The 13,493-nt window shown below is 42.4% G+C and overlaps 1 protein-coding gene across 1 annotated transcript in view; it reads right to left on the bottom strand.

The window, feature by feature from the left end:
- The window catches only part of LOC122540015 (vesicle-fusing ATPase), a 283,493-nt gene extending 270,803 nt beyond the window's left edge, over positions 1 to 12,690 (bottom strand). The window contains exons 1-2 of the mRNA XM_043675302.2: positions 12,594 to 12,690; positions 2,445 to 2,530 (exon numbers count right to left, since the gene is read on the bottom strand). Of these exons, the coding sequence (XP_043531237.1) occupies positions 2,445 to 2,530; positions 12,594 to 12,605 (98 nt within the window). The 5' untranslated portion in view covers positions 12,606 to 12,690. The remainder of the gene's footprint in view (positions 1 to 2,444; positions 2,531 to 12,593) is intronic.
- Between the last annotated feature and the right edge of the window lie 803 nt (positions 12,691 to 13,493).

Here is a 13,493-nt window from a genome sequence, read left to right as displayed (position 1 = left end):
TGCCCTTGAGTATTGATAGTAGAGCAATACGAAGCAAAACTCAAACTATTTTCTTGCTGCGTTTTCTAGCACAGTTCTGAGGAGTTAGTTCTTTGTAGCAGTTTTAAAAATTAAAAGCTCGGTACTTAGAGCGTGTTTTCAGTTCTTACAATTATCAACCATAGCCTAGTCACTTCAACTACCTTTTTGTTTCACTTAGTCCCACAATACATATGTTCAAATAAATCAGAGATAAACAAAAGGAAGCGCGATAGGCAGATGAGTAAGAAAAGAACTCAACATTACGGCAGCATGGAGGATCAGTGGAGGGCGGCTTGGTGGCTCAGTGGTTAGCACTGCTGCCTCACAGCACCAGGGACCCAAGTTCAATTCCAGCCTCAGGTGACTGACTGTCTGGAATGTGCACATTCTCCATGTCTGTGAGGATTTCCTCCAAGTGCTCAGTTTCCTCCCACAGTCCAAGGATGTGCAGGTCAGGTGAATGGCCATGCTAAATTGCTCATAGCATCCAGGGGTGTGCAGGCTAGCCATTGCAAATGCTAGATTACAGGGATGGGGGTAGGGGGTGGGTTTGAGTGGGATGCTCTCCAGAGGAGTGGTTGGACTAAATAGGCCAAATACCATGTTTCTACTCTGTAGTGATTCTATGAATTATACTGTTCAGATTGAATTAAAAAAGGATGAAAAGAAGCTCAACTGGAGTAGAAACACCAAAATCGACTATCTGGACTGAATGCCAGTTTGAGGTGTCCATTCTATGTGTTGATGCATTCTTCCTTTGCTTTTATTAAGTGCTCAGAAAGTAAGAAAGAGTCCACATTGATGCTCTCTCATTTGTAATATTAGGCAAGTTTCAAATTGCATAGCTGACTGCAAATACTGGATATGAAATCAGTGTTGGAGGGATGGATGGAGGCAATGCCTTTGCACTGGGCACATTTGCCTAATTGACATTTGACTAGTCTCCTCACATGTCAAAGTAATTTGATGAGAGACTTCTCTAACTGGATTAGTCCAAGGTTGTTTTCCTATCTCCATATGTTCGGATGCAGCTTGCAAGCTGGGAGAGTGGCTTCCATATTATCTTGATCACTAAATTTAGGCTGTCCTGTGGTGTAGGCCCCATCCTTAGCTAGCTGTAGAGTACTGTCTTTCATGTTTGGCACAATTCTACATAAACCATTAATTTCCAAAGCTAACAGATGCAATAGCTTTGATTCTGTCACTATATGATCACGGCATCTTCATTCATGTCTTTCATAAAGTCTTTTGATTATAAATGAACATAATTGTTGCTTGACACACTTTTCAGATGTAGCTACAGAAATCTGAGTTTCACACAGTTTGAATTCTCTTCCAAGAAAGAAGCAATGAGAAGAAATTTCCTTCCAATAATTATATGTTGAACACCCTATATAATAACCAAGATGGAGTGTAAAGAGTGAAAAAGTAAATCCCAATGATTTTCAGGATCTAATTCCTGTCAAGCAAGTTGCTTAAGTGTTATTATGACAGCCCTGGAATTCCTACTGCACAGATTAAAATGGAGAATGAACAAGGCACAGCAGGCAACAGCATGGGTCATATCTAACAAACACTTCTACTTTCCCTGCTCTATTCCCTCACTACACAACGAGTAACAAATATTTCAGAGATTAATAATTGCATAATTGCTTACAATATGTTTAAGAAGATTTTGAAAAATCAATAAGATATTTGGGTCTGGAATTGGAAATAAGAGGGAAACCTCAAATTGTTGTTTCTAATGAATGAATTAGAATCTACAGCAGAGCATAGGTTAACACCCAAACAGTAGGTTAGACACAAATAACTGAAGAACAGCATTTTTTTTTTGGCTTCTTTCCTACTTTTTCTCCTTCTGTCCACTTTAACAAAGTGAAATTTATGATTTAGCTGATGGACTTCTTAAGCACCTTTGACACCCAATACGAGCATCACATACTCCAGTGGTCAAATTGAATGCTACCCAAGGTCAAATAAACAACTGCTCTTCCCCAATAAAGTCAGAAGTTACACAACTCTAGGTTATAGTCTAACAGGTTTATTTCAAATTACAAGCTCTCAGAGCTTCACCTGTGGAAGAGACAGCACTCCAAAAGTTTGTGATTTCAAATAAACCTTTCGGACTATAATCTGGTATCATGTGACTTCTGGCTTTCTCTACTGGCACCTCTGCATCATAACTTCCCCAATAAGGCACCTTAAATCTCACTGGGTAAGTTCACATCAGAAACAGCATAGCAGACTCAAGTTCCACTGCAGTGTGTTTTCCATTCTTATTGGAACTACAGAATATATGCTCAAGAATAATAGTAATTACATGTGTTGTTCTCTGTCTAAGAAATTGCCCAGTTGTGGAACATACTTGCAAAGTGCAATACAGAAAATATTCAATATAATAAAAACACATAATAAACACATACTGGCCTGTTTGGAAATCCTTTTCATTCACAACAGCACAATTGGTCAATGACAACTCATCTGTTGGACATCGCGCTGCTTGCATTGTCTGCAAGAAATAAAGAAATCAAATTAGATATTTGCACATTGGATTACTAAATTACATAGACTCTAGTTTCACTATGAAATCCAGATGAATCTGATGTCACCTTATGACTTGAAGGCAGCTACATTATTGCAGAACTCCCAATGAGCAAGTTACAGCAAATACAATCTGTATAACTCAATGTATCAAATCTTCAATGTGTCAGTTATACTAATGTTTAAATGTTTCTGCATTCTTGGGGTGCAAAAAAAAAACAACTAACCCTTGTCAGTGATAAAGAAACTAGTTGAATGACGAAAATTAGCAATTTGATGGAACAGTCAAAAAATGAAATCCCAACTCAAATCTTCAGGGATGAGCCCTTGCCATGTTGGGAAGGTTACTTTTTACCCCGAGTGGATGAGATCAACAGACTGAAGCAAGCAGCACAAGTCATCACAACTTTAAAAACCAAAAAAAAAGAAGAAATTTGACCTGGACCTTTTGTTGTATGGGGACCACAGCAAAGGATCCAAACTCAAAGTGCAATTTGCCAATGAAGTCAAACATCCATTCAAGCAAATACTGTGATAATTTAGGCTGGGAAAGAGACTTAAAACACACATGGATCAAAGCAGTAGTCATTCTATTCCAGATCATAAATATTCTTTCGAATCAAATGGATTCACAGAATTTACACAGTGCTCACTCTCAGGTACTGCAGTACTGAGGTACTGTGGAATACTGTTCTTCAATCACAGCTAGAGGACATCATTAGCGCACAATAATTTTACAGGAAAAAAAAGTCAAACTATGCTAAACCATGCAACACTTAGTTTTACTGTACTTTTGAGTTTATCCCACGGCATTTACTAATATAAAACTTTTCCACATATGAGCTTACTTCAGTTTTAGTAAACTATGTAATACAACACAAAACAACACAGCACAGGAATAGGCCCAACAACATTGCGCCAATTCCCAATTCTTATTTAGACCTGCTACTTATTGCACATAGGGAGTTTCTATTTCTCTGTTCGACACTTGAAGGTGAGGCAATCACGATACACCTGAAACATTGCTAATGTGCCGGCTTCCACCACCTCCACTGGCACTACATTCCAGGTACCCACCACATCATGGCTTCCCCAATAAGGCACCTTAAATCCCACTGGGAAAGTTCTCATCAGAAACAGCGTAGCAGACTCAATTTCCACTGCAGTGTGTTTTACATCTTTATTGGAATTATACAAACATGCTCAAAAAGAAAATTATTATTTATTATTCTCTTAAGAAAGTGCCCTCTGAAAAACTTTCCCTGCACTTTTTCCCTTAACCTTCCCCCTCTCATGTTGAACCTGTGCCCTCTTGTCAGTGACCTTTCCATCTTGGGGAAAAAACTTCTGACTGTCCACTATTTACGCATCTCAATTTTGTCAACATCAGATTGCCCCTCAGTCTCTGTCTTTCCAGCGAAAAGACAGATTTCATCCAAACCGTCTCCATAACTAAAACCAGGCAACATCCTGGTAAACCATTGCTGCACCCTTCCAGTGGTGTTGTGACCAGAACTGCACGTAACATTCCAAATGTGGTCCAACTGAAGTTTTATACAACTGTAAAATAACTTACCAGCTTTTCCACTCAATGCCCATCTAACTAAGGCAAGCATGCTGTATGCCTTCTTGACCATCAACCTGTGTTGCCACTTTCAGGGATCTGTGGACCTGTATGCCCAGATCTCTCCATGTCAATGCTCTGAAGAGTTCTGCCATTTCTTGAATAATCACACCTAAATTTTATCTTGCAAAATGCATCACTTCACATTTGTCTAGATTAAACTTCTTCTGCCATTTCTCTACCCAAATCTGCAAACTGTATCCTGCTGTGTCCTTTGAAAATCCTCATTTGCTACAACTCCACCAATTGTTATGTTCCATTTGACAAGACCCACGATTAAATTTTACCAGTCGTGAAAAGTTCCAACACACTACCTGAAAATAACAAACATTGATAAAATACAAAGCAGCAAAATGGAAACATTTATTCATTCAGCAATTCAACAAAGCAAAACTGAGGATTTTTAAAAAATAAAATGCAAGATGTCACTAGGTCAAAAGTAGAGGAACCTCGATTATCTGAAGGGCACAGCCGGGGAGTATTTCGCTCGGTTAATTGAATTCTGGATAATTGAATGCAAAATAGCATAGTTTAGCCAAGCATCAGGACCTTACCACCCTGCTAGGTAATCTGATATTTGGATAATCAAAGCCGGATAATCGAGGTTTCTCTGTACACAAGTTGATCAAGCGAGCAGGTTTTAAATATTGCCTGGGAAAGCAGGTTTTTTTTAAAAACAAAATGGAAAATAATGCAGAGACTGGAAATCTGAAACAAACAGCAGGTCTTGCAGCATCGGTGGTGGAGAAGGGGCAAAGTGGTAGATGATGTAGAGGCCAAGTACAAAAGACAGAAGGATTGTACCTCCATAGCCTTGACATTCTTGCATCTTGCTCGCATTGTTCTAAGTACAGGGGACCCATTCCCTCTGTTTGTGTAAAGATTTGTAGCTCGGGTGCTGGTTGCAGTTGTTGTGGATATGTGCACCGAGCTGGGAATTTGGTTTGCAGACATTCCATCCCCTTTCTAGGTGACATCCTCAGTACTGTGGAACCTCCTGCGAAGCACTGCTGTGTTGTGTGGAAGTTATTTGGTTTTGTTCCTGCTGCTTCCGGTTGCCAGTTCCGGCTTTTCGTTGCAATGGTCGGTATGGTGGGTCTAGGTCAATGTGCTTATTGATGGAGTCTGTAGAGGAATGCCCAGATTCCAGGAATCCACTGGCTGTCCTCTGTTTGGCTTGTCCTATTATTGTTAAGTTGTCCCAGTTGAATTTGTCATCCTTGTCGTCTGCGTGAATAGATATTGAGGATAGCTGGTCGTGGTATTTAGTGGTTAGTTGATGTTTATGAATGCTGATCGAGAGTTGTCTACCTGTTTGTCCTATAGTGTTTCATGCAGTCTCTGCATGGAATCTTGTACACCATGTTTGTCCAGCATACGATGAGTGTTGGGTCTTTTGATCTGGTCAGTTGCTGTCTGAGCATGGCTGACGGTTTATGTGCGGTCATAAATCCGAGTGGTTGGGAGAGTCTGGCTCTCGGTTCAGAGGTGTTTTTTTACACAAGGGACAGTAGTTAGCGTGTTGAGTCATGGCATGTCTTTGTCACATTGTTTATCTGCTTGGCATCTGCGATGAAATTGCAGGGATATCTGTTCTTGGCAAAGACTTTGTGGAGGTCATCTTCTTCCCTTCACAAACTGGGAGTGCTGCAGTGTGTTTGGTTAGTTGCTGTTATAATTCAGGATCTGGCCTGTCTGACAGCACATAAACCAACTGCCAGGCTCAGACAATTTAAAGTTAGTGAATTCAGTTGCAGCAAGTGTAATTAATGCAGGTATCAATAATTTGCTTTGCCGCAATTAATTAAAAAAGTGATGTCAGCACCATTTACTGATTAAACTGGGTACATTAATCGACCAAGCTTACTGATCAAAGTTTGTGCGAAGATTTGTCGCTCGGGTGCTCGTTGTTGTGGTTCTGTTCGCCGAGCTGGAAGTTTTTGTTGCAAACGTTTCGTCCCCTGGCTAGGCGACATCATCAGTGCTTGGGAGCGTCCTGCGAAGCGCTTCTTTGATGTTTCCTCCGGTGTTTATAGTGGTCTGTCCCTGCCGCTTCCGGTTGTCAGTTTCAGCTGTCCGCTGTAGTGGTTGGTATATTGGGTGCAGGTCGATGTGTTTGTTGATGGAGTTTGTGGATGAATGCCATGCCTCGAGGAATTCCCTGGCTGTTCTCTGTCTGGCTTGCCCTATGATAGTAGTCTTGTCCCAGTCAAATTCATGTTGCTTGTTGTCTGCGTGTGTGGCTACTAAGGATAGATGGTCGTGTCGTTTCGTGGCTAGTTGATGTTCATGTATGCGGACCCAGGTAATGATCACAGATGCGCACAACCGACTTCACAGATACAGACATGAAATTGCACGCCAAAAGTCGTTAATTTCAAAAACCACGAATCATGAATGGACCCGGACCATAGAACAGGCTGTCACCATAGGACAGAACAGGACAACACACCGCAAAAAAACGGCACTAAAAGAAAAAATGGCCAAACTAACACAACAGAGAGGACACTACAACACACACCTGGGTTAAAAACCTCTCCCACAGACAGCTCACAGACACAGAAAGAACAATACTGGCCAAGGGACTCAACTACAACCACAGGGATGCCAAGACAGCAGACTTCCTAGCAGCACTAGAATGCACACTCAGGAACAATGGACTGACAGAAGAGACACAACAAACAGTGAGACATACTGTCGTAACTATGATAATAAGGAAAAGACAAACACATAACCTCAACACCAAGGAGAGGGAAGCACTGAAATCACTAAGAAACGATAAGAACATAATCATACGACCAGCAGATAAAGGCAGAATGACGGTCATCCTAGATAAATCTGATTACATCCAAAAAGCACAACAACTACTTGCAGATATCAACACCTACCAAATGAAGGAATTTGACCCCACACCACAACTCACCCATAGGATAAATAACACACTAAGGAATCTACAAAAAAACAGACAGATAACCAGAGCTGACCTACAAAGAATGAAACCGGAAAGCAACAACACCCCCAAATTCTATGGATTACCTAAAGTACACAAACCAGACATCCCACTCAGACCCATAGTATCACTGCCAGGGACACCATCACACAAACTGGCCAAAGAACTACAACAGAAACTGAAACACCTGGTCAGCGGATCCAAACACTCTATACAATCAACACAGGAATTCTTGGACATCATCAGAAATATACACAGACAAAGAAGAAACCATGATATCATTCGATGTGATGGCACTGTTCACTTCGATTGACAAAACCCTAGCCAGAGAAACAATAGCCAACCTACTGGACCATACAGAACAGAAAACAGGACGCTGAACCTATCAACAAAGACGGCATACTAAAACTACTGGACTTGTGCCTCACAACACACTTCACATTCAACAACCAGATATACGAACAAATCAACGGAACACCCATGGGATCACCAATCTCGGGACTCATAGCAGAGGCAGTTATGCAAAGGTTAGAACAAACAGTCCTACCACAAATTCAACCCAAACTCTGGGTCAGATATGTCGATGACACGTTTGTAATCATTAAAAACACGGAAATAGAAAAAACACACCGGATCATCAACGCCACACTCACAGGAATCCGATTCACGAGAGAAGAAGAAAAGGATAGCCAACTCCCATTCCTAGAAGTGATGGTACAGAGAACACCGAACGGAGAATTCTCTACAAGGGTATACAGGAAAGCCACACACACAGACCAAGTCCAAAACTATGAAAGTAACCACCCCAACACACAAACGAAGCTGCATCAGGACACTATTCAAAAGGGCCACAACACACTGCAGTACACCAGAACTGCAAAAAGAAGAGGAGGAACACCTATACAAGATATTTGCCAAAAACGGATACCCACGCAACTTCATCAACAGATGCCTAAGAGAAAGACCACGGAACGAGGACATACCACAACCAAAAGGACTAGCCACACTACCATACATCAGGAGCATCTCAGAACTGACAGCCAGACTACTGCGACCCCTAGGACTCATAACGGCACACAAACCAACAGCCACGCTCAGACAATAACTCACCAGAACGAAGGACCCGATAACCAACATGAGCAAAACTAATGTAGTGTACAAAATACCATGCAAGGACTGCACAAAACACTATATAGGACAAACAGGAAGACAGCTAACAATCCGCATACATGAACACCAACTAGCCACGAAACGACACGACCAGCTATCCTTAGTAGCCACACACGCAGACAACAAGCAACATGAATTCGACTGGGACAACACTACTATCATAGGGCAAGCCAGACAGAGAACAGCCAGGGAATTCCTAGAGGCATGACATTCATCCACAAACTCCATCAACAAACACATCGACCTGGACCCAATATACCAACCACTACAGCGGACAGCTGAAACTGACAACCGGAAGCGGCAAGGACAGACCACTATAAACACCGGAGGAAATATCAAAGAAGCGCTTCGCAGGACGCTCCCAAGCACTGGTGATGTCGCCTAGCCAGGGGACGAAACGTTTGCAACAAAAGCTTCCAGCTCGGCGAACAGAACCACAACAGGCTTACTGATACCATTTTGCACATGGCATGTCAAAGAAAATGGTTAGAATGTGGGATTTTCTATCACAAAGATGAAGATCAATGCATCTGAAATATAAGTGAGGAAGTAACAGTAGATAGGATTAAATTGGGGTGAGGAGGCAGGGGGAGTGGTGGAAGAGGAGTGCAAATGAGGACTAAGCTTTGGTGGAATGGCCTGTTCCCAAACAGTGAATTGTAATGCAATTATAACAATGTTGGCAAGATCATTTTATCTCTATTCATATTGCTTTGCGAAAGTGGAGGTTAACATGCTTATTTCAGAAACCATTGAGTATGTTTTCACTCAAACCTGAATTGAGAGTGAGAGCGAGAGCGAGAGAGGTCCCTTCCTGAAACTACAATTCCTCATCCCATTAGCTTATGATCAATTTTTTCCTGCTAGTTCACAATTACCAGACCTACCAAATTCAATTTGAAACTTCTTCAGTAAGGAATTCATCCACTAATTTGAGATTGCTACCCTGGTAGCATTGCTTCTACATCACAGTTACTGTTTGATGTCATCTGGAAATGTGATATGTGATTGAGCTTCTGGATCAATGTTAAAAAGCACACAACACCAGGTTATAGTCCAACAGGTTTATTTGGATTAAGTAATTAAAGATTTAACAGCAATCTAGGTTGTTCAATATATCGCATTATCTGAATGACACTTAGATCTTTCACTATAAACTCTGTGGCCGATGATCTTGTCTCACTAACAACCTGACAAAGGAGCAACATTTGTACTTCCAAATAAACCTGTTGGACGATGACCCAACACTGGCATCTCCACATCAATAACAATTAGGACAGATGAGGAGAACTTTTTTCACTTGAACAAAATGGCGCACCTTTGAATTTTTTTACTGCAGAGAAATAGAGAGGCTTTGTCAGAGATGTATAGCACAGAAACAGATCCTTCGGTCCAACCAGTCCATAGCAACCAGATATCCTGCATTAATCTAGTCCCATTTGCCAACATTTGGCCCATTTGCCTCTAAACCTTTCCCATTCATATACCCATCCAGGTGTCCTTTAAATGTTGTAATTGTACAAGCCTCCACCACTTTCAGTGGCAGCTCATTTCTTACACACACCACCCTCTGTGTGAACAAGTTACCCTTCAGGTCCTTTTTAAATCTTTCGCTTCTCACCTTAAACCTATGCCATCTAGTTTTGGATTCCCTGATCTTCAGGAAAAAAACCTTGACTATTCACCCTATCCATGCCCCTCATGATTTTATAAACTTCTACAAGGACACCCCTCATCCTCCAAAGCGTCAGGACAAATAGCTCCAGCATATTCAGCCTCTCCTCGTAGCTCAAACCCTCCAACTCTGGCAACATCCTTGTAAACCTTTGAGGAACCCTTTTATATTTCACAACATCTTTCCTATTGCAGAGAAATCAGAAATTGAATGCTCTCATTGAGGGCTGTTGAGGCTGGGTCATCAAGGATATTCAAGGCTGAGACAGACAAATACTTAATAAGGAAAGGAATCAAGGATTATGGGAAAAAGGCAGGAGAGTGGAATTGAGGATTATCAAATCAGCCATGAGTTCACTGAATGTTGGGGAAGACTCAATAGACTGACTGGCCAACTTCTGCTCCTACATCTTATCATCCTAAATCAAAATTACTTTCTTTTTCAAGGACAATGTCAGCTTATTGTCAACATGTGTTTCAGGCAAGTTATCAAAGTGGTCAGATTTGCCCAAAGAAAGAACGATTCTATTACAGATGTAAAACAAACAAGACAAACAAACTACATCATTACTAGCCAACTAATTATACCTCAAAATGTGTTTGTTATGTACAGCTGGTACAGTACGTCATGTACAATACTACATTTTACTCAAAATTACTCGACATAAATGTTACAAATGAAATAAAATGTTAAAAAATTACAAATATATTACAGGCTGCCGAGCAATTGAAAATTGGCAGGGGGTGAAATGGGCTATCACTGGCAAATTCAGCATTTATTGCAGCTTCAGGGCTATTTTCAGAAGCTGGCCAGGTCACTTCAGAGGACAGCTGAGAGGCCTCATATCAAACTAGACATGAAAGTCACATTTGCTCTGACTTGACAAGGGCAGTAGATTTCTTTTTCTAGTGGACACAAGTGAACCAGTTGGGTTGGCACAAAAATCCACTATCTCTATGGTCACTGTTAATACAAGCTTTTCCTTTAAATATTTACAAATTTCTCAAACATAGAGATTTCCACAATGCTTCTTGCCCTCAAATCACTCCTGTTAAAGATGATGCAAATTTCTACCATTTTCTGCATCCAGCATTTTCCTTTCATCATTTCTCTCAAATCCACATTCACAATTCACTGATGTTAAAACAAAGGCAGTTCAATCACATTTTTTATGCAAGAATAGGTATTTTTTAAATGGCAGTTTGAATAAGAAGCCCAGAATAAAGGTGAACATGAAGCAGAGGAATCCCAGTGGGATACAGAATGGTTTCTCGGTCTGAGAATTTGTGCTGAAACATTCATGAAGCAAGAACACCCCTCGCCACTCAAAATCATGAATAGAGATCAGGATGCACCAAATTCTTTGGCAAAATATCCCAAGGACAGCTGCAGTCTATAAATCAGCTATTCAAATTTATCAGCTGAAACTGGTCCACAAGAAGCCACAATTTCAACATGGTAACCAGCATCATCGATTCTTCATATACAAAATAACCCACTCCAGCACAAATTACACTCTCAATTCATCTTTGAAGGCATCTAAATATCATTTGGGATTTAACAGTTTTCAGATTATCAGAACATTACTAAGTTTCTGTTTATTAAACCTAAATATGAACTTAATTTGGACGATGCTTCACTATCTCAGCAATGCTAAATAAAGTGCAATGCAACAAAATATAAAATATATTGATGCAACTAAGGGGGTTTATTCCTATCTCTCACCTTTGAGTGATGACAAGCATTCTGCAGCAACGTGGGCATTTCAACCTCAACATTGCACAATACTCTGCTACTTCTAAGAACTACCTCCCTCCTCTACATCCTTTTTCCAAGGCAAGTGGCAGCAATAAAAAGGAAAATATGAATGCATCAGAAGAGGCAAAGGGAGAGAATCAAATGCAAGTGAAGGAAGGGATGAGAAATACTTGGGGTATGCAAGGAGTTAGAAGCATCAAGGAAAACAGAGTGGCACCAGAATGGGCACAGGCACAGTGAGGATGTGGGGTGACATCAGAGCAGGCAGTGATGCAACAAGGGAGAATGGAGGAATCAGAGGGGGCATAGGAGACAGCAGAAAAGGCACGAAGAACACCCGAGGGATCACAGAGAGGGAAGCATCAGAGGGAGCATCAGAGGGGGTCACTGAGGGAGACATCGGGAGGTCATCAGAGGAGTGTCACCTGAGTGGTATCAGAAGGAGGTCATGGGGGGAGGTGACATCAATGGGGGGATCATTGGGGAGGGGGTAGGAGAGGTGACCAGAGGGGGCACAGGGGTGACATCAGAGGGGACACAGGGGATCATTAGTGGGGTAGGTGACATCAGTGGGGGGGGGGGTGACATCAGTGCGGGGGGGTGACATCAGTGGGGGGTGTCATCAAGGGGTGACATCAGAGGGGGCACAGGGGGTCACCAGTGAGGGGGTGACATCAGTGGGGGGGGGGTGACATCAGTGCGGGGGGGTGACATCAGTGCGGGGGGGTGACACGGTGTGGGGACACATCAGGGGGAGGGGGGTCATCAGGCTGCACTTACTCAGCTACCCCCCGGTGTCTGAATTCAAAAGCGAAAGCAGCTTCCGCCTCTCCTCCTCATTGATCCGGACTTACCCGGGTCGCCATTGTGGCGTTCCTTTGCGGTGACCGAGCAGGGTTGCCGGTTGCCTCAAAACTGCCTTGCAGCCAAAACCGTTCGCGCTCCCCTTCCCCTCCCCCAGCCACAGCACCGTTTTATAACATCCGGGCCATGCGTCAGAACGCTGCGCCGTGACGTCAGCGCGCAGAACGTCGCCAACCTGGAATGATTCACGTGGAACCGTTGACTTGATCACCCATCAACACGTACTGTCCCATGTTCACCCATCAATATCCCTCTGTCCATGTTCACCCATCAATATCCCTCTGTCCATGTTCACCCATCAACACCTACTGTCCCATGTTCACCCATCAACACGATTTCGTTGCTCGTTGAATGCTGCCTGAACTGCTGTGCTCTTCCAGCATCACTGATCCAGAATCTGGTTTCCAGCATCTGCAGTCATTGTTTTTACCTACCTACTGTCCAAGTTCATCCATCAACACCTGTCCATGCTCACCCATCAATATCCCTCTGTTGCACATGTAACCCATCGACACCTACTGTCCCTGTTCTGCCATCAATACCTACTGTCCATGTTCACCCAAGATCATCTACTGTCCATGTTCACCCATCAACATCGACTGTCCCATGTTCACCCATCAATATCCCTCTGTCCATGTTCACCCATCAACACCTACTGTCCATGTCCACCCAACACCTACTGTCCACGTTCATCCATCAATATCCCTCTATCCACGTTCACCCATCAACAGCTACTGTCCATGTTCACCCATCAACACCTACTGACCCATGTTCACCCATCAGCACCTACTGTCCATGTTCACCCAACAACATTCATCTGTCCATGTTCATCCATCAACATCTGCTGTCATGTTCACCTATCAACACCTACTGACCCATGTTCACCCATC

This window comes from Chiloscyllium plagiosum, unplaced genomic scaffold (assembly GCF_037043375.1).
Source record: "Chiloscyllium plagiosum isolate Xiang-an unplaced genomic scaffold, Cpla_swu_hap1 HiC_scaffold_32, whole genome shotgun sequence".
In the NCBI taxonomy this organism is placed as follows: domain Eukaryota; kingdom Metazoa; phylum Chordata; class Chondrichthyes; order Orectolobiformes; family Hemiscylliidae; genus Chiloscyllium; species Chiloscyllium plagiosum.
Note: the sequence above shows the minus strand (reverse complement) of the source record. Positions and strands in the feature narration are given on the sequence as shown.